The following is a 25,987-nucleotide window of genomic DNA, read 5'->3' on the forward strand; positions in this document are numbered from 1 at the left end:
TTGCTCACTACACGACATAATAAATTTGTAAGATTAAGAAAGTGTTAAGATTTGAGACTTTTGAGCTTTTTCTAAATTAAAATCCTGACTCCACAACTAAGTAAGTCCTTCCGGCGCGCACGCTAGTTTGAAGGAAATGGGATCAAACTACAAACCCTAATAATTGCTTAATGTAAGATGGCAAGATGCCTTACAAATCATGGCTAGCCGATAAATCTGCGAATATTCACAGATATGATTGAACTTTAGATGAAAAGGCAAAATATCTGTGCAGTTGGACTGGAAGGGAGAAGAGGGAAGACGCGTGGCAGAGAAGAGTTATTGAAGGTGTGGACTGTAACAGAAGGGCTGACTCTCTCTATCTGTAAAATAAATCGACAAAGTAGCTTTTGATCGGACAGACAGAGGGGACCGCCGACCACACGGAGTGAGTGAGTGAAACCAAAAATCTTACACGATTGATTCACATTCAGAAACAATGAACACAACATTGGATTTGCTTGCATATACAGTTGAATTATACCTTTTGGGGTTTCTAGATCCTTATGCAATTACAATGTCACCCTTTATCCCTTCTTCATTTCCATAATTATTTTGCACTTTGTGTGGTTGAGAGCCTTCCATTTGTCTTTTCAATTTTCATTCCTTCCTAAGCAATTTCAATGCAACTAAAACTCGATGATAATTGGTTATGATGTAATGACTCATCCATGTGAGGGTTATACTATAATGATGTAAATTAAGTTAACACACTTCTTCCCGAATAAGCTGACAACCTCATATTTCGTGTTAACAACTTTTTAATATAATTTCTAACAATTGTTGAATCCCAAAAGTTTAATATGTTAAGGGTTGAGCCAACTGAATTGCAAGCTAGACATACTCAAACATAAATTTGAGAGTGCATAAGCTTTAACTAATGAGGATCAAGTTAACACCCTCAGTCACTTGCAAATTTTCAACTTCACGATAACTGATACAGTATTAGATTATTGCTAAATCTCAGAAGCTTAAGTTGTTAAAGAACGAGACAATTAAAAATCAACAGTCATTACGTAATTTTGTGATTGTAAAAGGAAATGAAAGTAATGAAATTAACAAAAAAGCTCTTATTCTTCAACTCAACATACGAATTAAACCAAAAGTTAAAGAAAGAAAATTAATAAAAAATCTAAACACAAATTTGGCTCATTTTCCACACCAAAGGGCAATATAGTCATATTAAAAAATGGGTTGAGAGTAACGATGTAGAATTTTGGATCGTGGACAGAGGTAGATGTTAAAAATCCAACCAATACACTGCAGCTATAAATAGCAACACCATCCACCCTTTCAGCATAGTAATTCCACAAATCTTGCTCCAAAACTTCAGAGAATAAAAAGCTTCCCCCTTTCTTTTAAGTTTTAACTTGAGCTCTGATCTTTGATTTTTCCCGATCCATATGTTTTTTTCTCGGATCATCACTCACTTCTTCTCCTTCATTTTCTTTGTTTTTCCATCTGAAAATTTTCAGTTTTTGTTCTGAATTTTTGGGGAAAGGGACTTCTTTTTGGTACCCTGTTTTCCTACACACTGATAATATTTCAGAACAGTCTGTTTCAATTTTGCTTTTTTTTTTCCCCAGAAAATCATGGACACAATGCAAGAAAACAATCTTGCTTTTGGGTTCACAGACGCCATTGACATCGGATCTTCTCTCTCAAATATCATACTAACAAGCTCCACAAACACCCTGGACTCGATTTTTTCTCACTGCCCACAAACACTCACCACCGCCGTAACAACCACCAACAGCGGCAGTTCTGTATCCGAGCCGCTGGGTTCATCAGTTTACCTCCGCCAAAGAGACCTTCTCCAGAAGTTCTGCGATGAAAGCCGAGCAAACGCAAACGCCACGGTTTCGCGCTCTTTTGAGACGAACCCATTGCAGAGCTCGGCTTGTTCTTCGACCACTTACATGGCTCCATACAAGAAGAAGCTCTATAGGGGAGTACGGCAGAGACATTGGGGCAAATGGGTAGCCGAGATCAGACTCCCTCAGAACAGAGTGAGGGTCTGGCTCGGCACCTACGACACTGCGGAAGCCGCCGCCTATGCGTACGACAGGGCGGCCTATAAGCTCCGCGGTGAGTACGCGAGGTTGAACTTCCCAAATTTTACGGACCCGAGCAAGTTGGGTTTCGGCGACGGTTCTAGACTGAACGCCGTGAAAAACTCCGTGGATGCGAAAATCCAAGCGATTATTCAGAAGGTGAAGAGGGACAGAGCCAAGAAGAATGTGAAGAAGAGCAGTTCTTCAGTTGGTGGCGGTGATAGGAGTTTCAGTGAGAATGGGAAGGTTGTGAAGGTGGAATCCTCTCCGTTGTCCTCGTCGTCGCCTATGGTCTTTGGCGACGGTTTTGGCCACGAAATGGCGTCATTAACCCCGACGCCGACCGTGTCTGAGGACGGGGTTTGGAGGAGTGAGAAGAACTCACCGCCGTCTGTTTCAACAGAGTTTCAAATGGGGATGGCGGAGTTGGGAATGGGAGAAGAGTCGGAATTTGAAGGGTGTTCACTTGCAGGAATGCCTTCATTTGATCCTGAGTTGATTTGGGAAGTTCTTGCTAATTAGAAAGAGGATTTGATCTGGGAAACCTTGGTTTTAGATTAATTTTTGCAAATTTAGGTATACAAGTGGTAGTATTTGTGTTTCTTGTTTTTGTGTAGCTCTAGTACTTGGAGTTTTTTAAGTGTAAATTGTAGTTTATAATAAGTTGAGCTATCTTAATATGTTTTTCTTGTTTTAAACTAGGGGAGGAAAAAAATATAGAACATTCCGAATCGTACCGAAAAAATCTTGAAACTGAATAAAAAATATTTCAAACCGAAAATCCTGAAAATTTTGGTACCGATCCTAACCTTTTCGGTACAAGATTCAGACTCACAATCTGATTTTTTTGGTAATCCCAAACCGAACCGAAGTTAAAATATAAATAGTTTTAGATATTGTAAGTCGTTGGATTGGTTGAGAATTAATCTTAGCTGTTCATTCAAAATGACAAATCTCTCTCGACCTCCACTCTTTCACTTTCTCCCCCTTACCTTCACACTACATCCAGACTCCAGCCTTCCATTTTCTTTTTGCGTTTGACAACATCCTCTGCATTCGATAATCAATACAGCCACCTCTACTTCCTTCTACTTCTCTCTTCATTAAGGTAATATTCTTGTCTTCATCTGGTAATCTTGATGCGGTAAAGTCTGTTTGTGGCTTCCATTCGTTTTTAATTTGGGCATTTGAATTCTATGGTTTTGGATTTTGTTTGAAATTTGGGGTTTTTAATCGTATGGTTCTTCTATACTTCATTTATTTCCTCCTCGAAGCTAGCAGACCCAAGCTCCTTCGCCTCCTCCTCTAACTCTCTCTGTGAAATAGGGACTTGCATGTTATCAAGCCCTGTAGTCGAAGAGAAAAAGTGCAAATGTTTATTGTTTCAGAAAGCTTTTTGCATTAGGGTTTTTGTTCTGCAATCTTCATTGAATCTAGCACTCTTCTTCAATAGTTTGTACTTTAATGACAGCAGCTGCAATTTGTGTTTCTGACAACATTGCTAGCAAGGCAAGTTTAAATAAATTCATTTTTTATCAGTTCATGGTATTAATTTTTGGAATTTCTAACCACGAAGCCTTCATAAAACATGGTGGATTAGATTTGTTTTATTAGCAAGATACCATCCATATTGGAATTCTATGCTTCTTACAGTCTCCTCTCTTTCTTTACAGGCATGAGAGAATTTAGGCCAATGAGTTTGGTTTCTTGCCTTGGAGATTCTGGGGGAGGATAGTTTTCTTTATTTTTCGATGAATGTTGCAATAGCAGAATGCTTTGCCGAGACTTTCTTTGAATTCGTGTGTATTTGCTACTTTAGCTACTACACTGTCTAGTTGTAAACGAAGTTTCTATGTTGTTATGATTGTTTTGACGCATGAGCCCAAAACTATTTCGGGATTTCCGATTTGTCCCGCAATCTTGAAATTATTTCGTGATTCCCGAAAATTTGGTTTGAGATCGATTTTGAAATTGAGATTTCCGAAAACTTCGGTTTAAGAATCGGGACAAGAGTTTCGGTTCGGTATCCCATACCTAACTAGTTGAGCTTATCACTATGTTTTTTATTTATTATGTTTCGGTTCTTTTTTGGCGAAAGGGATCCTCTCCGGATCCCTTCCACCAAATTCATTAAGTTTGGGGATCCAGACAGTTCAAATTTGATCCAACGGCTACAAATAAGGAGCATCTTTAAAAATTATAATAACTGTAACTATTGGATCAAATTTCAATTGCCCGGATCCCCAGATTTAATGGATTTAATGGAAATTATCCAGAGAGGATCTCTTTCTCTTTTTTGGGGCTATATTTGGAGAGGTTCTGTTATGTCACCGAGTGTCATAGAGAGTCGGGATGAGAGATAAAGAAACGGGGGTATAAATGACGCTCCGTAACACCCAAAATTTTCTCATGTATTTGTGCCTTGTCTTTTTTATCGAGGCACTTTTCAGTCATATAAAATGTCTGAGGGATCATGAGTTGTTAATTATGGTTGTTTATCTATCAGTAAGGTGATTAATGAATGAGAAAAGCTTGGCTCCTTAAGATTGAGGAGGAATTTTTCCTCAATTCACTTGGTGACTAACTCAACTTCATACTTATGATCGGAATTATATCATAAATCACTATGTAAAGATCACTTCTACAAAAAATCAATTAAAACTAAGATTGTTTGATCAATCAATTGTAACAAATAGATATACGATTCATAATTTATTTATTGAACATATTCATATGTTTTTACACAGTTTGATTACTAAACATTCTCATATTTAAACTTTTTTTTTTTTTTTTTTAGCAGAGATGATCTTTATATAGTGATTTATAATATGAAAGGTTCCGATCATAAGTATGAAGTTTCATGAATTGGCTACATATTTAATTGAAGAGGAACTCCTCATTCATTGAGGAGCCAAGTTAATTCCTTAATGAACTTTAATGCTCGTTTCCTACAAGTGTAACTCTCCATGCATTAACAAAAGGATTGTTGTTTGGCTCTTTTTGGTTTCAAAATTACAGTTTGACAAGTATACAATTATAACTCTAAAATTCTATATACATGTCAAATAGTAATTGCATTGGGGACTTCCCTTGAAAGAAGCCAAGTATTTTTTTTTGAAACAAAATACTCAAATTTTGGACCCATCAAAATATTTGGATCTTCAAAGTTTCTTGCACAATTTATTAGAGTACTCAAATTGTTGAAGTGTATTGAGCATTATCACCATATGACGGTCATATATGCTGTAGTGACATCCAAAGAACATATAGACCGTTAAATAGTGCTATTACTCAGCACTTGTAAGTTGTAAGCATCATAGCAAAATTCCAAGAATTTACTAGTAGTCAAAGTTCTTATAAGAGATGATGGATGGTGAGGTGAGCCACGTAGGTGAAGAAGAAGCAAAGCCTTATCTCTAATTTCTGCATTTTGGAGAGATGAGAAACCATGTGAACGTAATGTCTCTACACTCATCGTCCTTTCAAGAACGAGACAACACACCACTTCCGTGCACTGACTTAATCCATTTTATCAATTCAAGTACCAATACTGGCTGTTTAATTAAAAAGTATACAACAGGTGGTTGAAATGGTTAATCATCATGTCATAAATGTTGGCTTTTGATCCACGTCTATCGTTTAACAAAGAACGGATGTCGTATTGGTAACGCCAACATCTACATTGACTGAAATGAAATGTTATTGATGGCTTATAAACACGAAATTGACACTGAACGGTGTTCAAACGCTAGTATTAGTAAATATCTACAAATAGATGTCGGTTCTTCGTTAAAATCCTAATTGTCGAACGAAAATATAATTTCAGCATCAACTAGATCCATGAAAGTTGGACATCATAACATGAATTGATAGTAGCAACAGTTTTACCAGTTAAAGGAGTTCTTCGACTGCTGCAGTCTCGCAGTGTAGGAGCTTTCCATCTCCTCCTGCAACATTCATGAATGAAAAAAACATGTACATACATAAGAACTAAGGCTGAAAAAATAATAGTGTTATAACTTTACGACGTAGTTGAATACTGTATTGTACTCTACAGAAGTAGTTCATTCAAACAAAGAAACGGGGTTAACTCCAGTTTCGCTCGACAGAAATACGGTTTCAGACTAATTCTCAAGTAAGTAAAGAGAACTGCAGCATGAGAAGGTGATTCTGGTTTATATATAGGTCAGTTTTTCAATAAAAGAAGAATTATAATAAAATGTTAAGTACCTTGCAAGATTTTAGCAGAGGCTGCAGAAACGATGATCTGAAAAACCTGATTGATTGACCGAGTGCCGTTCTGTCCCATTCTGTGATAAAGGAAAAGATATATGATACCATCAATCATAATAGAAAACATTTTCTCATTTATAGCAGGTTCACCTGAAGTGAACATTTTCCTGCTCACTAATCATACATGATACAGTATACAATCACCCAACAGCACAATGTTTCCGCGAGGTATAAACCCCTATGCTCAATCAGATTCGATGTTCAACAAAATGAAAGATAAGCGGTGTTACTTGACGCACCATTATCACCTTCTGCTCTCAAACCTCCAATGTTGAGTTGTTCTAAAAGCTGGATTCAAAATAATCATTAAGAACCCAAAAACTAAAAGACAATGAATTGCAGGGCAAAAGAAAAGCAGCTCATATAGCATCTACAAAATAAAAGGCATGTATGACATCTTTATGGATGCTTGGAATCTTCTAGTTTCAGATGAAGAATGTTGCACAATAACTAGATAGCCTTACAAGTATGCATAAAGAAGGCAGCTGGCTAATGAATCATGCAGTCTAATAGAAATCAGAATTTGATGAGTAAGGAACGTTAGATGGACAAAAATTCGTTGCTCAATAAGATTAAAATTGAACTAGAACTCATGTTTCCCAACACTGTAAAACAGGCTATTTTTCAATATCTGGATCAATCATTCATAAAGATTGAAAGAGCAAGGAGGGTGTTGCTCAAATGATTAGGCCAACAATGTTATATGCACATGGTGCTAGGCAACTAGGTTGCAACATGTCCATAGGATGAATGTAGCTGGATAACAGATGTAAAGATACTTGAGTGATACTACAAACAAAAGATGCAATTAGAAATGTATGCATTCATAAAACGGTAGAAGCGGTATCAATTGAACATATTGTGAGGGGAAAATTGTTTAAAGAGGTTTTGAAAATGTACAGCAATCTAGAAATGCAGATGTTTGAAATTATAATATTATTTCAAATATACTATGTTACATGTTGAATTTATGGAAAGTTGGACAAAAAATAACAGACCCACAAGAGAATATGTATGCAGAGAAGAACGAAACTGTACATGTTGTAGATACTTACAGTGGAAAGGGTTGGTACTGCAGTAGGATCAAAGTCCTCACAATGATTTGGATCAATTGGAACACAAACACGACCTGAAACAAAATAATAAAAAAGAGCATCATTAAGAATATGCAGATGCATAGTAATCATATCCGGTACCACCCAAGAAAGGAAAGAGTGCCCCAGGGACTAACCTGTTTTTGGGTGTACACAGAATGGTGCCTTTAACAAATGGTTCATGTGTTTTGAAACCTGCCATAAACAGATACATTGCAAGAGAGAATCTTTCAGCATATAATTCTAAAGTAATTTGTTTATACTTGCTACCTGATATCCACACTTCCACAGTGTAAATGAATCAGAGGAGGATGTATACTAGAAAGTAGTCACTAGTATTGGATAAAAGGAGACAGTAAAAGAAAGTGAAGATGTTCAAACCTCCATGTCCAGCCTAGGGTAGGTAAAAGAGAACACAATCTCTTCAACACACCTACGCAATCCTTGCACCTTAAATAATAAATGATATCAAGAGAAATTAAGTACAGAAGAGGTTAAACTACAATGTAAAACATCAAAATCCTATCACAAAGACTAGAATTGCCACAGGACAATGTACTTTAGGACTGAAACTCACAAACATCCGCTACTTTGTACCTTAGGTTTTCCAGATTGCAGCATAGTTTTTAGCTGCTCCCATCTAACAACATTAATGTCTTCTTTTGAGCTGGAGGTTTGTCTCTTCTCTTGCCACCTTCCACGAAGCTCAGAAGTAATAGCTGCAAGGATAAATAAAGTACTATAACTTGTCCATCATTCCAGGATAGGGCACAAAAATGCATAGGACATGAAAAGAAACATCGTATACATTGATCAGGATCGGGAATCATATCCAAGATCTTTTCATATCTTTCCTCGGTTGAAAATATCTTTTGACTCAAAAGCAATTTCTTAAAGAACTCTGTAAGAACTCCAGTATAAGCTCTCCTGCAGGAATGAATAGGTGTTAGTGGACGCAACAGATTGTCCAGTATTAGAAAGTCAATAATACATGTGACAACTTACGAAAGGAATGGATGGAGAGCATGACCAGTAAAAGAAACCTTTTTCTGACTGCTTTCATTGCCCTGAACAAAATATAGAATCAAAATCTTTCACAGAAATGTATACCGTATAAGATATCTCAAAACCCAAATGTACGTTAAACAGTGCACCACCTTATAGACACGAAAATAATCAGCAATAGCTGCCCTCTGTTCATTTGTCAGCCTGCAGAAAAATGCTCATAATTGGAGTTTCATGAAATGTCTTAAGAACCTAAGAAATGGAAGTATAGATTAATGCTGTTCAGAGAATTACCTTCTTGCTTTCCCATCACAAACCCAGCAATGAACGCCACGTCTACCACTATATACCCAGAGAATGTGACTGAAACCAAAGTCATCTGCAGAAATAGATTTAGAAATTTGAAAAGGCAATGTTGTAACTTGTAACCAGAAATCACACATACATCATTGACAATTAACAAAGTTCCTACCTCTAAGGGCTGTATCAATCACTTTGATAGCAATTGTCATAAGTGGCCAGCACTCCAAGCAAACATCAGCTCCTGAACAGCAGTACCTCACATCATCGTAGTCAGACATATCCTGTTGGAGAAAACCCAGTCAAACATATCGTACAACAGTCGTAGTAAAAATTTCAGTTTGATTGTGTTATTGACAATTCAAAATTTAGGTGTGATTAGCTTACTATATCAAAGATCAGCTCCCTCTCCACTGGGGTGAAAACATTGTCGCCACTCTGAGCATATGCGTGCCTCTTTGAAGGCTGCAAATAAGAAAGATTAGAACTGCAATGAGAGATATGGTGATAAAAGGTCATCACACACGCAATCATAGGTAAAATTAAAATCAACAAGAAACCATGGATTGAGATTCTGTCTCTGATCTATACATGCGCATTGTTGAATAACATTTTTTTTTCAATTTGCATGATTCAATTAGTAATCGAGTCAATACTGGCATTATGAAATAGTTGGGCGGGAAGAGCGGCATTATGGTGTATACACCGCAAAAGTTTAAGCCACAAAATCATATTTGGTTCAGAAACAAGAAAACTTACATCAACACTATACACAGGTCCAATATCTATTTTGACCGGACACTTTTCTTTGACAGAACTTTCAAGCTCAGACGCAGAGTTGAAGGACTGGAACCGCAGATAGACATCATTATCCAGTGTGAAAGAGAACTCTCTCCGGCTAAAGTAGGACTGGTCGCATGCAGGATGCTTCCCATCTGCAAATAAGCAATCAGATTACGTATTCACAGTAGGGACAACTTTCAGTGCATAGGTCAGGGACCTGGTTGATTAAGATCTATGGCTTACCATTTCCATAGGACATCCATTTAAAAATATCCGCATATGGAAAGAGTTTTCCTGCCACAAATAACACTTTCTTTGAGGGGAAGATTACTGATATCTAGTTACACATTAAATAAATCAGATGCTAATATCTAATTCTAAGTTCTAACTCGTAAAGTCGTAAGTGACTTAAAATTATAAACATCAATCAAACTAATTCAACAAGCTGAAGTGGTGATCTGCTCATGTTTTGAAATCTACAGAAGCATAAGTTTCTACAGCGGTCATAAATGTGAGGATGTGAAGGTAAAAGAGTCCCACATCGGTAAAAGGAGAAACCTTGCAACTGCTTATCAAAGGTTGGGCTACTCCCCATATTGCCAACTGTTTTACGGTGGAACCTCAACTTTCTTCAATAAATTGCGTAGCTAATCCGAATCACATTTAAATAGAATATAACTAAAATAGGGTTTACCATAGTAAACTTTGAGATAATGGGAGTTAAATCCTTCAGGAACAACACTCCCTTGTTTCTGTTCATATTCATCGATCATCATGTCATCGCTTCCTTTAGAGACTTGCTCTCCGGTCATGTTTGAACAGATTACCTGCATTCCATGTCCGATCAACATTGTCAAATTTCCAAAATTCATATAGATTTAAGCATGTAACTACTTAGCCCTAACCTAATAGCACTGACAAATTGTACAAGTTTATAACATTTTAGTATCACAACCAAACAGCATAAATCTGCACGCAAAATTGACAATGGCAGTATCTATGTAAAAATCAGAAATTAAGCGTCACTTATTGAGCTTTTCCACAAAGTCAACAAAATTACATAATTTTAACGATAATCCAATAACGCCATCATATTTCGCTGATTGCAGATGACTGGATCAGTTGAAATTTCTCCATTTCTAGGTTTAATTGGATCAAAATTCTAGCATTCCAACAACACGTAATTGGTTCAAAGCCATTAGATGGCAACCCTAACTCTCTGCTTGGTTGCCGAGACAAACAACTTCTCTGGAAGATTTCTCAAAATTCAGAGAAATTAAAATTAAAATACAAGTAGGTTAAATAATCGATTCCCTAATTCCCCCTAAAAACCCAAAAATGAAATTAAACAAAACTAACATTTCAACAAGAATGAAAAAAAGGCCCAAATTTCAAAACCCAGGATAATAAAGAAACAAAATTGACATTACAATTGGCAGTAAGTATCACAAAGATGTTGGTCGAACTCGAGAAGTAAAATATAGGATAACAGAAACTAAATTTTCCTTGCATTTTCTCGGCAACCAAACAGGAGGTTGAAGTAAAAACAAAATTGAAATCAAATGAAAGCTTCACATACCTTGGAGAGAGCCAAGTGAAGGATGGCGGCGAGAAAACACAGAGAGAGAGGGGTAACAGAAATGGCGGTAGGGCAAAAAACTGGGACTAGGGAAGGGGATATTTTGGCGGGTAAAAAGGTTAAGGGGGATATTTGGCGGGAAAGAAGGAAGCACGCGGTCCCCTGAATTGGATCTGGTGTGACCCCAGTTTGGGCTTTATGGGCCGAACCGTCCAAATTTTCTAGCCCAAAAGGCCGCTCCTATTTTTATTTTGGAATTAAAATTTGTTTTCGATTTTCACTTCAATTAAAATTTGAGAAATGCTAGTAATCTTTGAGCTAATTTTTCACCTTTTTATTTTTTTCAATATATTTTAAATGACACATGTCATTTTATACACGAAGAGTGTGTAGATGTACGTCACTTCTGGTTGCCTTTCTTTTTTTCTTCTCAATGGATATGTTCGTAAAGATTAATTAACTTCTTAAAATGTAATGTCTTTGAAATTATATTTTCTATTTTTCCTTATTAATTTCTAGCTAAAATTTTATTTTTTGTGTGAAAAAACAACACTTATTATTTGAAGAAGTGAAAAAAATTCAAATATAAAAGTTAGTGAAAAAAGTTATTTTGTAATTACATTTTTTGAGGTATTAAACTAGAATCTTCAAAAATAAAAATAAAAGGGAAAAAAGAAAAAAGAAAAAAGAAAAAAAATAATAATAATAAGGATTTGGTACTAATATTATCAACCACCGACTGAGGTTCATAAAGTGTTGAGCTCCCTCCTCCCTTTTTGGCCGTTGGAGACAATCACTCGCAGACAAAAAGCACCGCTCCAGAGCCCTCCGATTCCGAGTTCCCACCACCCTCACGACTCTTCTCAGCCGTTAGATCAGCTTCCCAAAACCCACAACCACTCCCCAGTAAGATCTTCAACCGCAAGCTTCTTGCTTTCGGTTAATTAATGCAAACCCCATTTCGCATCTCAACCAAAAATTCGACTGTTGGAACCTTCTCGTTGGAGCTCATCTCAATCCCGCAATTACCCTCGTAGTTGCTCGAAACTACGAGAAATGGGTTCTCTCTGGCTTTCCCTTTCACTCCTCATCTACCTCAGCTACTTCTCGCTCTCGGCGGCGGACCCGGTGACTTGCTCCGGGATAGTGCCCATGAGGTACCGGAACGACAAGATTTCGATAGCGGATTTTGGTGGCGTCGGCGACGGCGTTACGCTGAACACCAAGGCGTTCCGGGAGGCGATTTATCGGATTCAGCATTTGAAGAGGAGAGGTGGTACGCTTCTTTACATACCTCCTGGGGTCTACTTAACAGAGAGCTTCAACCTCACTAGCCAAATGACTCTTTATTTTGCTAAAGGTGCTGTCATCAGAGCCACCCAGGTAAAAATCCAGCGTGCTTGTTTATCACCAATTCAGTAAGTTCATCTGAATTTTGTTCTGTAATTTGATATTTTTACTATGCTAGTGATTAATTTTAGGACCCAATTTTAGTTTTGATCTACATTTTTTTTTTTGCTTAAGTTTTAGTGGGATGTCTATTTTTACCGAAAGAGTTAATGTGATGAGGAGATAAGCCTGGTAGGGGTGACCGACGGGGTCATTCTCAGTCAGTTTCTCAAGAAAACATGAAACCCTGTATTTTAGTCTCACTTGCGCTCACACGGATCTCACTCAACGCGAGAGGGTGGGCTTTAACTTACATTAAGCAAGTTTACTGCCACATGGCGTCGTTGTCCAATAATGCAACACCATTACCATTTATTGAGAAACTTACTCATGAAATTGTTTCATTGGAATGAATCCCACCCAATTGGAGAGCGCTAACTTACATGGGATGGGTTCATTGCCATGTGGCATCCTGATCCAGTAATTCAATGACACATTTTGAGAAACTTACGCACAACATTGTTTTATTGTAATGAGACATTATGGTGGTAGTGAACCCGTCCCATGTAAGTCATTCTCGAGAGTGTGGGGTCCCGCAAATAAGCGGGTTATTTCAGGTTGTGCAAGATGCTACTTTGTGTTTCTTGGTGATTTAGGGTTTGTGTTTAAAATCCCATTTGTGTTGGGTTTGTTTGGCTTAGCAAGAATGCCTGTGTATGGAGTCCTTGAGGCTTTGTGGTGGAACCAGGATTAAAGTAGGAAGACAAGGTGGGCCTATAGCTGCATGTGCATAACATTTATAGGATTGATGAAATCAGATTGCTGGACAGCTGGATGGGTTTGCCACTGGTTTTTGTCGTCTTTGAATCTACCCCAATATAGAGATTAGTATATTGCTGATCCTACACAGATAAGAATGGCTTGGATTAGGATACTATATTTTATTTAGAAAAACACAAAACTAGGTTTGTTATTATGTTATTATTGAAGCCGTTCCTCTAAAGTTATGTCTTCTATTAAATAAACAGTCTATTCTATGTTTAAAGCCATAAGCCATAAGCCAAATCACCATTAAAATTGCTAAGTTTAATTTTGAGTCAACTACATTTTACACCCTCTAGGTTTGGGGTTATTTTTAAAATTGGCCTTAAAGTTTTAATTTTCTCATATTGCACCCCAAGGTGTTGAAATTGTATCAGGTTGTGCCTTCTTTCTGATTGATTGTATGTCAATTAATTGATGACATGGTGAGCTTGAGACCCTACTCTGTAAGCCACATTTGCACCACATTAACCAAAAAAAAAAAAAAAATAGACATCCAAAGAGACAAAAGGTGTCAGTTGATACAATGTCAAAAGTCAAAACCTTAGGGTACAATGTGAGAAAGTTGAAACCTCATGACCCATTTTGAAAATCACCTCAAACTTGAAGGGTGGAAAATGTAGTTGGCCCTTTATATTTTAAATGTCATGAAAGGGAAACCTGTCCTGGAGTTTGGTATGATTTCTTGTTTAATGTGGGAAAAGAATGTGCCACCCTAATCACCGCGACAAAGTGTGCCACACTTGCTCGGTCAGTTCCTTTTTTAACTTGGACTTGGAGTTAACTGGCATGTTCAAATGCTTTAACATAATGGTGTAATTGTGCTAGCAGTAAATCTAGTGGTTGCTTTTCTCATAAGCATCTTTACATTTATTCTCCTTCTTTATGGATAGAAAATTCGGTCTTTGTAAATTTACAATTTTAAATGATGACACAGCAAACAAATCATTAGTTTTGTTTGTTGTCCTTATTGGGATTAGAAGTGCAATAATTTTAACTCTCATACCAAAAGTTTTTCCAAATGAGATCAGTTTCCACTATTGTTTCTGCATTTTGTGAGGTAAATCATCAATACATCATTGGGGTGTGATATCCATCCACACACCCTTTTTTACTTTTCCCACACCTTTTTAGTTTTCAGCCGTCAGATCGGATGAATTGAAGAAGATCAACGGACATAAATTAACAGGGGTGTGTGAGAAGTAAAGAGGGGTGTGTGGATAGCACACCCCTACATCATTTTCAAAATTTTCACTTTTGTTTTTTGCTGATTCCAGCAGCATTGTTCTAAATATTAATGCTGCAAAATTGCAAATCCTGATTCCGGCAGCATGGTTCACTTCTGTATTTTCACTTTTATATCCTTATATAATCAGAAAAAAAGAAAAAAAAATCCTCCTTTTTCTGTGATAAAATTAAACACTTTTTGTGAATGTTGATATATTTGATTGCCATTGTTTCATGTGATGTTCCGCTCCTTCTAACTCTCTTCATGTGTTAATGCTTCAGGACACTAGGAATTGGCCGCTGATTGCTCCTTTGCCATCTTATGGAAGAGGGAGGGAACTCCCTGGAGAAAGGTATATAAGCTTTATCCATGGAGATGGAGTTCATGATGTGGTTATCACTGGTATGTTTCAACGCTATTTGATGTGGTTATCAAGGTATATAAGTTGGCATAGCTTCTGTTTTTTGTTGTATAGATACCTTATATCTAATAAATTGTTCCTTTTCAGGTGAGAACGGAACCATTGATGGCCAAGGGGATGTATGGTGGAACATGTGGAGGCAAAGAACTCTTCAGTATACTAGACCAAATCTCATTGAATTCATGAACTCGGAAAACATTATCATTTCCAATGTGATTTTCCAGAACTCTCCCTTTTGGAACATTCACCCTGTGTACTGCAGGTAACAGCCAAACTCTCCCTTTTTTGTACGTTTGTTTTTATTTCGGATAGCTTGTCAGCTTAGGGCTCCAGCTCCACATGAATTAAGAATGTTTAATTAATTAAGGACTTTTTCCATATGTGTGATAATAAAAGGGTAATGGAATTAGTCTGAAGAAACTTGGAATCAAGTTATAAGTTTGCGATAAAGAAGGGCATTGACGGGTCCATACGCATTGTCCAAGTCAATCAGAAATGTTAATTGAGGGATAGTACAAAGGATGGCTGCCACTTACCATGTTAACGTTCTAATGCTTAACTCACTTCACTAATAGATTCCAAACTTCTGTCAGTAGCTGAAGAGAACTATATTTTTGTAGAGGGTTGGTAACTTGGTAAATTGTATAACCAGTTCAACCTGAAGTTGAATGCTATCTAATTAGGATTAGGTAGGAAATTTTGTATGTATTACTGTTAAATGCTTCATGAATTTTCCATGACTTTTCCAATATATTGAAATTATAAGCTGAAATTAGATCAAATCTACTGGCCTAAAACTGATATATATCATCTTAATTCGTTTCGTGTATATACTCTTGAAGCTATTATTATACATGTACTAGGGGTTGTGTTCGACTGTACAGGTAACCGGCCGTTAGGGAGTCTACTTTGGTAGATCAAATTGATTCTATTGTACGATTCCAAGTTGGATACAGAAAAGTTAAATGGAAAAGAAAATTTTAATAAACATTATTCTATTCTATCAGGAGGCACTTGGGTTAAGAATGCACCTTCTGCAAGGAATATTGTAGAATTATTGAGCTGTAATTTTAGACTGATACGTTCTTTCTTCTCTGCAGCAACGTTGTTGTCCGGTATGTCACAATATTGGCTCCATCTGACTCTCCCAACACCGATGGAGTAGATCCAGGTAGATGGGAAGTTTCTAAATAGGCCACAGCTTGTTCACTGAGAAAGAAAGATACCTGCTGCTAGATTGGAATTATCTATAAATTTACTAAATAAGCCGCATCTTGTTCACTGAGCGCGCCATTACTTCTCGATTGGACTTATCTACAAAATTGTATAGATAAAGTCAGGATTAGTTGAAGAAATCACAAATTGTCTATTTTCCTCGATATAGAGTGCGAAGCCTTTATGTTCATGATATATATCTTTGTATTCGTTTGTGCAGATTCAAGCTCTAATGTCTGCATAGAGGACTCCTACATATCCACTGGAGATGATCTCGTGGCTGTAAAGAGTGGATGGGATGAATACGGGATAGCTTACGGTCGCCCAAGTTCTGACATTACCATCCGCCGGATTAGAGGATCATCCCCATTTTCTGGAATTGCAGTCGGAAGCGAAACCTCTGGTGGAGTCGAGAATGTCCTGGTCGAACACATAAACCTTCACAATATGGGAGTTGGCATCCACATCAAAACAAACATTGGTCGTGGAGGGTTCATACGAAACATCACTGTGTCAGACGTGTACATGGAAAAAGCGCGGAAGGGAATAAAGATTGCAGGAGATGTTGGAGGCCACCCGGATGAAAAATACAACCCAAACGCTCTCCCAGTCGTGAAGGGCATCACATTCAAGGACATCTGGGGCGTGCAGGTTCAGCAGGCCGGTCTAATCCTGGGCGTGAAGAACTCCCCTTTCACCGGAATCTGCCTCTCCAACATCAACCTCCACGGCGTGATGGGATCAAGAACGCCACCATGGAAGTGCTCGGACGTCAGCGGGGTTGCTCATCTGGTCAGCCCTTTGCAATGCTCGGAACTGAGGGGTGCCCAAGAAACAGCTTCATGTTCCAACTACTAAAAAGTTAAATGTAAACTCCTCCTCTCTGTTCCCCTAAGCTACAAGAATTCAGCTCTGTAATTTTTTTGTTGTTATTTTTCGCTATCCAACTATCCTATTTCTTATATTTGGGAAAATGAATAAAATGATGATTTTACAATTCTCAATCCCTGAAACGTTCGCTTTTAAGTATGTAGTTGATATGTCATTAGTATTTGATTTTAATCAGTTCAATAATTGAGATTTGCAAAACAAACCAACAATCTCAAACAAAATTCAAATTTATCAAGTGCAAATACATAAACACAATCCACTCATACTCAATGCAAATACATACATCCATATGATTACGATTATACAAACATAAATACGATGCTACATCTCTAATGGATGCAAAGTTATTTACAGAAACTAGTAGTAAGCGAAAACAGACAGATAGGTTGATATGAGGGAATCAATCACTGGCTTCAAAGCTCAAAAGTGGTTCAAAAACTTGCGGACCCTCCTCATCAAACCGCCCCCATGATGCTCATGATCATGCTTGTGCTCTCTCGGCTGCTTCTCTGTTCCTTCAAATTCTTCGCGGTGGTCGTGTTCATGGTGGTGGCGGCGGTGGTGATGGTGATGAGGCCTCTCCAATTCCATGTCTTCCTCATGCCTGAACGGGAACCTCGGCCCACCGTGGCGGATATTGACCCACCTAGCGGGGATCTGGCGCGCTCCGCCTCGAAACGCTGGATCGAACTCCATGTTGTCGCTGGACGCCACGAGCATATCGTCGCCGTACGAAACGGCCTCGCCCTCGAGATGTTCGCGGTCGCCTCCGTGAAAACGAGGGGGCAGGGGGCGGTGGGCGTGGCGGCAGCGGTGCCCGTGACGGAAAGACAACGGGAAGGGGCGCCTGGGGAAGTGGTGGTTGACGGGGCGGAAACTTATGACGGTCAACGGGACGGTTTCGCTGTGCTGGAACTCGGTCGACTCTTCGTTGGCTAAGATGGTGGCGCCGTCAGATTCCGGAAGCTTCGAGGTGGCGATCTCGCGCCATTCGGGAACGGTTGCAGGATCGTCGACGGGTTTCTCGCTAGGCAAGAGGATGGTGGTGGCGGGCCGTCTGGGCTTGGGCCTGGATTCGGGTAACTTGGCGCCGGCTGGATCGCCGCCGTTGATTTCGTTGGCGGGTAGGTCGGACGACGTGCGGGCGTGTGAGAGGGCGAAGAGGAAGAAGAGAGCTGCGACGGTGAGGAGGAGCTTGGCCATTTTTCAAATATTGTGTGAATGGAATAAAACGAGCGGTTGGGGGATATATATACCTGAGGGTTGTAGTATTTCGGGCAGGTGGGGCAGTTGGGATTTTGAAAATTGTTGACTATTTGATAGAGGATTGACTATTTGAGAGAGGGAAAGCAGTGAAAGGCGGGCAAAGGACAATGGGGCCACCGGCCACGTGATTGGAGGGAGGGGGTTGCCGGTAAGTTTGGGTTAATCGTACGAGAGGCGTAGGATGGCGTAGAGGGATGAAACTCTCTCCTTCATACTGGGTTGACTTGTCAAAAATGGGCTCGTGGTCTTCCATAATTTGCAGATTTAACCGTCCATAAGCTTAATATCTTGTAGGGTGATTGACCAAAAACCATCAAAGATGTGCAAAGCATACCGATTCTTCCACGTCTGTACTCGTGTCTTTCTTGTCAACACGACGCGTCATTGGACATTGACTTTAGTTTAGTTCCAAATTTAGTTTGTAACGCCTTAAGCGGGTTTAGGTAGTAGATTTTGTGTTACTCCGGTGATTTGTTTGTGTGGTTTATGCGATTTATGTGTCCTCATACTATTGTTAATATAATGTTGAGAAAATAAGACAAAAGAGAAAATAATTTATAAATAATAACATTTCCCTACACACTTTGTGTGTATGAACATATTTTTTTAGAAAGTGAGAAGGAGAGAGGGAAGGAAGGAGAACGTTGGGGAGTGGGAAGTTGTTTTTGGTTTTTTTTCTTAATTTTTATTTATTTATAAATATTAAAGGTGTTTCAACATCACCTGTAGGTGAGATTTGAATAAAAAACAGTAAAATTTGGACATGTGAAATTACATTATTGCCCATCATTTTTTTTTTGTGTGATAGAAGATTAATTTGTCTTTTCACCCTCTTTTGATTGACAAATAATATTTTATTAATTAGTAGAGATAAACTAACAATTCCAGTTTCAATCAATTAGAATTATTAGAAAAAATTAGAGAAAAAAAAAAGAAAAGAAAAAAGAATTGTGTTGGATTTCACTATATCTAATATTTATATTTCTATACGACACACCGTTGATACAATATTGGTGGAAAAATAAACCAAGTAAAAAAAAAGAGGTTTATTCACTAAAATAAGCAAGTGAAATCCTTTGTGTTTTTTTATTTGTTCTCCCAATAGGAAACAGCCTAGATCACCAGCCAAGGCCCCTAAATGACCGCTCAGTGATAAAGGAGGTAGGGGTGCAGAGACAGCCAAGAAGTACTCCTAGAAGCAACCACCCTTGAAAGTGTGCGTAATAACTCACTGATCGAGCGCTCTTGCACTGCTGAAGCTATAGGGTGTAAAAATGCCTCTGTAGGGGAGCATTCCGCTGCAGAAACGAGAATGTCAGCTTTAGTAACGCAAACATTGGTCAGTATCCAATGCCCCGAGAACCTAAGGGTTCCTTTGCAAGGGTCATCCGCAGAGGGTGAGTTAGGGCCTAAGATCAAGCTGAAAGGAGTAGTCGATGGACAACAGGGAATATTCTTGTACTATCTCTTGGTGGTCCCGAGGTATAGAGGAGGCTAGGTTAGTTGAAAGATGGTTATCATTTCAAGGATGCGGGATGCTCTTGATTTTTCAAGGTAAAAAGGGGTAGAGAAAATGCCTCAGGTCAATGTTCGAGTACCAGGCGCCACGACACTCAAGTAACACATAGTATACTCTCAGGAAAAGATATATATAGTAAAAAAAGATGTGGAGTTCGAAAGGGAGGGGGTTTTCTTCGGGGCTTGATAGAAAGAAATAGATAGAGCCCTGCAAGTTTTTAATTTGTTGCAGGGGAATTTACACAAAGGGGGATGGGAAATTCTCAACGAAGAAAGTGCTCTCTAAACCGAACGTGAAACAGATGGCTGTTCTTGTAACTCCACTATCGACTTGGGTTATATATCCAAAAAGGTCTGATCACGACCATTCCATAAGCTACCTAGCAGAGGAGTGGTTTTTAGATGCAGATTCTTTCTTTTCTAGTAGATTCGAACCTGCTGCCCAGAAAGGGCGGGCGCAGTAGCTACACAGACCCTTTCCTTTATGTTGTAGGAGTTTAGTATAGGTCATATTATCCATTCATTTTAATAGGTTTGAAATGACACGATCCGTTAAGATATCAGGTATGTCACGAAAACAACACGAACATAATAAACATGACATGATTGCCATGTCTACTCGCCAAAGATGGAATGGTTATATGTGCATTAGTCATCTTTGTTGTACCTTTGTTAGGTGTCAAATGTGATGTTGTACCATATTTGATTTAGTTATATGGCTTGCTATGCCATTCTTTCAATGGAATTCAATGTGATGTTGTACCTTATTATGTATTTGTGTGGTTTTCAATGTATTTATATGGTTTTTAATATGTATAAATATGAGAAAAATTCAATAAACAAACAAGGACCAGTCAAAATTTTGTTCCCACCCCCCCCCCCCCCCACCTCTTATTTTATTAATCAACAATTTTTCTCTTAAAATAATAATAGTTTGAAGTCCTCTTATCTCTTAAAAATAATAATAGTTTGAAGTCCTCTTATCCAATACAATACTAAATATAGTATAAATAATACGATCAAAAGTTTGATATTGCACCAAACGCCCGACTAATTTAGTCAGTACGCTTTAATGACTATTTATCATATCCGATTGAATAGTCAGTACAATCTAAACTGGCAAATGAGACCTTAATGTAAATGATATTGTATGTATTAAGAAATACATTGTAATTAGTTTGGTCTAATAAACTGCTTAAATGGAACTAAATTGCCTATATTTTTTTTGGCACTTAGAGTTTATCTTATTCTTCTATGTATCGTTCCAATTTTATCAGATGTCCTCGAAGGGACCTAAGAGTTTTTTTTATTGGCTTACTATAATAATTCATCTTACACATTGATATCAACTATTCAATGCCAGAATTGAAAAACCTAACTCCAATTATGGAAAGTTTTCTCAATTAGTGTTCATTTTGTTGAAGTTTCTAACTTGCGATCGAGAAATAGAATTGTTTATCGTTTATGACAAGCAATAACCGACGCAAATCGGTTTCTAATACATTGATTTAAATTAATTATGTTACTAGTTTAAGGCCTTAAAACCAATACAAACATTGACTTTATATTTAGTTCAATTTGTATCTTGAGGAAACCAAACTAATCCGCACCTACTCCTAATCAAGGTTCTAAAAGACACAAGGCGTTGGTCGGGCGGTGAGTTGGAAACTAGCGCTTTGACTGTTAGGTGGGGCCTAGGCGGACTATGCGGATTTAAGTAAATTTATTTTATATCGTATACATAAGTGTCGATTTATACTTCAAAAATACATAATTGTATTGAAATACATAAATTGTAAAATAAAATGACACATAAATTAAAGTATTATAACATATTGAAAATATGGAGGACAATCATATAATGAGTGTTAATCCAATTATTCAATAAGTCTTGCAATTTATTGAACAAAAATAAAATGCAAAATAAAAGTTATTGATTTCTTGTTTAAGTGAGAGTACCTAGACAGGTACTTAGGCGGGTCAGACAGACGCTTAGTCGGGCTAGAAGGATACCTAAAGAGGACTAGACGTCATTTCTTGATTTTTAAACGTCTAAGCATTAATAAGGACAATGATCAACCGCCTATCCCATAGGCAATAATTTTTAGTCTAGTGTTCCTAATAGAATAATTTCAAAGACTTTTATGGGTGTTAAACTGTTAATGTTAACGAAAAAATCCTCAAGCACCAAACTATAGAAGAAACGCGTAAATCCAATTTGAGTTGTTTCCATGCTTAACTAAATTATAGAAGTATAGATCTCTAACGGTCAAAATTAGAGCTAAGAAATATTCCATACGTATGAAAACAAAGAAATATCCTGCAAAATCTGTTAGTTATATAATAACATTAACATAGGAGAAAAAGGGGGTATGTTAGTAAATACAGGTGCCGGGCGTTGGCAGAAAATCGAAAATGACGTCACTCAGGACGTGTTTAGAAGGGAAAAACAAGTTTTTATTTTATTTTATTTATTTATTTATTTATTTTTGAAGAAGAAGATTAAAACAAGTTTAGGTTGACCAGGATTGTGGATGGTGACTTTGAAGCAGGAGACAAATTGATACGTGGGCTCAGTTTATGTACTTTCTACTCTTTCTTATCCATCTCAAAAATTAGACATTATAATTTCTTGCACGGCCTATTGACTTTACTCAAAACAATATAAAAATAACAAATTTCAGATCAACATGTTAACTAGTTGAATTGTTATCGGATTACCCATTAATGTACAAGCGGGAAAAATTCATACTAATGAAGCATCTAACTTAATAAAAATTCATATTATTTAATGTACAAGTGTGAAAAATATGAAAAGAATATATAAACGCTTTTTATTGCATTTTTTGCACATCGTTTTTTAAAACCTCCAAACCCTCATGAATAGTATTTTTGTTTGAGTACAAAATTAATAAAAGTTCATGATAATTAATGTAGAAGTGTGAAAAAAAAAATCTATAATCACTCGTAATGACAAGTTTTACAACTTTAGTGAAGGGATCAAGTCCAAAATTTGGCACCATCTTTAAACCCTAGATTTATATTTAACCTCGATTGTGGTTTATGCTCTACTTTTCTCACCGAATTTCGTTCTTCTGATTTTTTTTTTGGAAACATAATCTTTTAGCGGATATAGAAAAATGAACGGCTCGGATCTTTGATACCACATTCCGATGTTTACGATTAATTGAAATATGAATCAATGTTATATAGTTTTTAGAGACTTTATAAAGTCCGAGCACTATTTTTACTAACCGTAAAAATCTGAACTCACATCAACTATGTGAACTGTTTATCTTTCTTCATCCGCTAAAAGGTCATGTTTTCAAAAAAGAAAGTTTGAAAAAAATGAAGTTTGGTAAGAAGAATGGAGCATAAATGTAAACGACAGTCAACAATTAAAATTAAATTTATGATTTATGGGATTATGATGGCGAATTATGGAGTTATCCTCTTCACAAAAGTTGCATATCTTGTTATTACGAGCGTTAATTTGTATATATATTTTTTATATTCTCACACTTCTTCATTAGTTAAAAAATTATTAAAAAACCTTACTACAACAATAGTCATAGGATTTAATCTCATTTATGTGAGATTAAATCCTTACCATTGGATTCTTTGATCTCACTTATGTGGTATGTAGATACTAATTTAATGTTACATATTTCATTTGATTATTTATTGATTTAAAATATATTTTCTTTAATGGGTAATGGGTCGGGTCATATTATTCGTTGACATTATTTGGTCGAGTTCCGATCGGGTCATATTACCCATTCATAACGGGTGTTACATGACATGACCTATTAAGATATTGGGTATGTTACAAAAATGACACGAACAAGAGAAACATGACACGAATGCAAGTTTTACCAAAAATCTTTCATCATTTTATGAAATATCTGCATTATGAAACTCTATTGCTATATAATACTATACTTTAATAGTTTTTTACTTGTAAATAAGATATCTTTATTCCGCTTATCGCTTAATATATACAACATTGTCCATAAAAAAAAAAACACTTTTCTATCATTACGAAATTCCTGACTAGTCGTAGTTAGCCTAAGGACCAGAATAAGAGGTTTCGGCGTATCGGGGCTGCTAGGCTCCTTTCTCATGGGAGGGGTTCACATCCAACTCTTCTCGATACTCGATCATTAACAACATCTTCTAACTCGTTAAACGTAAATAGCCTATATAAGATAACTCTGATCGTCTCCTACTTCTAACTCAAGCTATTAGCCCCATACTGACTACCGTGGCAGGAGAAGCCGCGAAGTAATTTAATAGCTCAACAGAGACGGTTACAAAGTAAAGGCACAACCAATGGAGATGGATTCACTCAGTTGCTGATCAGAATCGAATGAATATACACAACGCCTCGCTCTCCTGGACGTCTATTGGTCAGAAAGGAAGTTAGCCTTAGCCTCCTGAAATTCTATCTTTTTCTTACTTGGGAAATTGTGGTCAACCCCAACTAGATGACTTGGGCTTGAAGAAGGACAAGCCTTGTGACTTATCTAGTCAGACATGAAGCAGAATCTACTGGAGGCGTGATTCTTCTTCCGAACCACTTTTACAGTGAAAAAAAATAAAGCCCGAAAATGTTGTCTAAGTGTCTTTATCGCCTTCCACTCTTTTTGTGAAGTATTTGGCTGAAAAACCTCGTTTTTTGCTGGATGGGTGGTCATTTTCTTTGACGTCAATCGTTTGGCTTACTTGAGAGGTGATATTTTTCTTTTGAGGTGAATGGGTCATCTTCTTACTTGACCATGGCATTGCCAACATGAGTTTGTCAGGTCGTTTATGATTGCTCTTACTTGACGATTCGGCGAAACTAAGGGTGGAGCATATCACTAATAGCTTTCGGTTTCAACGGTTTTAAAGTCAAGCTCTTTCATTCTAGGTGTTGCTTTGTAAGCAATTAGAGCTCAGAGAGGCAGGCACATGCCGCAGAGCCACCAAAGGAGGAAGGGGTGGTTGTTTGAGGTGATGCTAGTTCTAGCGTGCTAGCTAGCATACTTTTTCTGTCTGCGAGTCAGACAGAAATAAAACCAACGGTGTTATGTTAAGAGAGAGATCCATTTGAGACATGATACGTTTTGTACATATAAGAAGGAAGTATCAGAAGACCTGTTACTTAGGAAGGTGCAGCAGGGCATTTGCTGAATCGTCGGCCTGTGCCTATATATAACAAAATTTTCCATCTGAAAGTAATTGTGTTGTTTACCTATATTTAACTATACGATATGTTTTTATTCATAGTCTATCTGTATCACAAATTATTTTGTATTATCTATCTATACGATAGGTTTTTGTTCATAGTCTGCCTTTATCATAGATTAATTAATATTTTCTACCTACATCACAAAAATTTTATTTTATTTTTTGGAAAGGGATTGATGAGTTGATATTATACTATATATTTTACCCTAATCTTAGTAACAATTTATTGGTTATTATGTGTGAATTTTGATTAATGTAGGACATTCGAATTCCTCTGGAGAAAAAAGTGACCAAACGGATAAATTTTGGAGTGATTCCAATTGGAGGTTGTTCGTGAGTCTTTCAAAATGATTGTATCAAAATTCCAGATTTTTCTACCAAGCCGTTTGACCGTGGCAATGAAATAAAGGCCAGTGCGCAGCTTTTCTAGATTGACGTTTATAGACATTTTGGGTATTTTGGAGGTTAAGATGACATACTTTAAGGAATATTCCTTCTGAGAATTTGTAAGGGACATCTCCATCTTTCAAAAGAGACCTTTTAAGACCAAATCGGAATTGATTTGATTGGTCAAAAGACTGATTTTCTGATAAGTCCAAATTTTAATTTAAATATGAAACCTTTTATTTTCTGTTTTATTAGACAATTAGATAGTATAAACCGATGATTAATAATTCAGAACTTGCATGCATAATATCATAAACAAATTGAAAAGAAGCTACATATTCTTGCTAAGGCTCATGGCCTTGCCCTAGCAAACGGAAATTAGTTACTAACAATCATAAACAAAATATTATTAAAAATAAGGATAGAAAACACCTTGCAAATAAACTTGAATCCAAAAGCTCTCGAGAGTGC

At 37.2% G+C, this 25,987-nt stretch overlaps 3 protein-coding genes and 1 pseudogene across 4 annotated transcripts; 2 read left to right on the forward strand and 2 right to left on the reverse strand.

Annotated features, from left to right (window-relative positions):
* Positions 1–1,334: 1,334 nt before the first annotated feature.
* LOC137710975 (ethylene-responsive transcription factor ERF061 pseudogene) lies at positions 1,335–2,773 on the forward strand (annotated as a pseudogene). The gene has a single exon (XR_015963546.1). The product of XR_015963546.1 is annotated as an ethylene-responsive transcription factor ERF061 pseudogene (transcript).
* A 3,002-nt stretch (positions 2,774–5,775) lies between these two features.
* On the reverse strand, positions 5,776–11,311 carry LOC137711148 (uncharacterized). Its single transcript, XM_068450356.2, has 17 exons — positions 11,148–11,311; positions 10,263–10,395; positions 9,812–9,862; positions 9,545–9,720; positions 9,173–9,250; positions 8,958–9,069; positions 8,780–8,864; positions 8,638–8,689; positions 8,486–8,547; positions 8,289–8,407; positions 8,078–8,199; positions 7,862–7,930; positions 7,618–7,675; positions 7,442–7,515; positions 6,626–6,674; positions 6,324–6,403; positions 5,776–6,040 (listed from the first exon to the last, which is right to left on the reverse strand). The coding sequence occupies exons 2-17, from the start codon at positions 10,378–10,380 to the stop codon at positions 5,978–5,980; spliced, it is 1,368 nt and encodes a 455-aa protein (XP_068306457.2). The 5' UTR covers positions 10,381–10,395; positions 11,148–11,311; the 3' UTR covers positions 5,776–5,977.
* Positions 11,312–11,840: 529 nt separating this feature from the next.
* On the forward strand, positions 11,841–17,219 carry LOC137711149 (putative polygalacturonase). The gene is made up of 5 exons (XM_068450357.2): positions 11,841–12,530; positions 14,868–14,988; positions 15,095–15,269; positions 16,108–16,178; positions 16,443–17,219. The coding sequence occupies exons 1-5, from the start codon at positions 12,204–12,206 to the stop codon at positions 17,078–17,080; spliced, it is 1,332 nt and encodes a 443-aa protein (XP_068306458.2). The 5' UTR covers positions 11,841–12,203; the 3' UTR covers positions 17,081–17,219.
* Positions 17,220–17,320: 101 nt separating this feature from the next.
* On the reverse strand, positions 17,321–18,346 carry LOC148696231 (uncharacterized). Its single transcript, XM_088695707.1, has one exon. The coding sequence runs from the start codon at positions 18,314–18,316 to the stop codon at positions 17,534–17,536; it is 783 nt and encodes a 260-aa protein (XP_088551833.1). The 5' UTR covers positions 18,317–18,346; the 3' UTR covers positions 17,321–17,533.
* Positions 18,347–25,987: the final 7,641 nt, after the last annotated feature.

This window comes from Pyrus communis, chromosome 6 (genome assembly GCF_041283825.1).
Source record: "Pyrus communis isolate YQ-2024b chromosome 6, ASM4128382v1, whole genome shotgun sequence".
Taxonomy (NCBI): Eukaryota; Viridiplantae; Streptophyta; class Magnoliopsida; order Rosales; family Rosaceae; genus Pyrus; species Pyrus communis.

What these genes read in the sequence shown, in the direction of transcription:
- LOC137711148 (XM_068450356.2), bottom strand. Translation starts at nt 10,380, where the DNA reads ATGACCGGAGAGCAAGTCTCTAAAGGAAGCGATGACATGATGATCGAT. An exon ending in GATTGATACAGCCCTTAGAG is followed by an intron (nt 8,865 to 8,957) that starts GTAGGAACTTTG and finishes CTATTTCTGCAG; the next exon opens with ATGACTTTGGTTTCAGTCAC. An exon ending in CAGTACCAACCCTTTCCACT is followed by an intron (nt 6,675 to 7,441) that starts GTAAGTATCTAC and finishes TTTTGAATCCAG; the next exon opens with CTTTTAGAACAACTCAACAT.
- LOC137711149 (XM_068450357.2), top strand. Translation starts at nt 12,204, where the DNA reads ATGGGTTCTCTCTGGCTTTCCCTTTCACTCCTCATCTACCTCAGCTAC. An exon ending in CTGTCATCAGAGCCACCCAG is followed by an intron (nt 12,531 to 14,867) that starts GTAAAAATCCAG and finishes TTAATGCTTCAG; the next exon opens with GACACTAGGAATTGGCCGCT. An exon ending in TCATGATGTGGTTATCACTG is followed by an intron (nt 14,989 to 15,094) that starts GTATGTTTCAAC and finishes GTTCCTTTTCAG; the next exon opens with GTGAGAACGGAACCATTGAT.
- LOC148696231 (XM_088695707.1), bottom strand. Translation starts at nt 18,316, where the DNA reads ATGGCCAAGCTCCTCCTCACCGTCGCAGCTCTCTTCTTCCTCTTCGCC.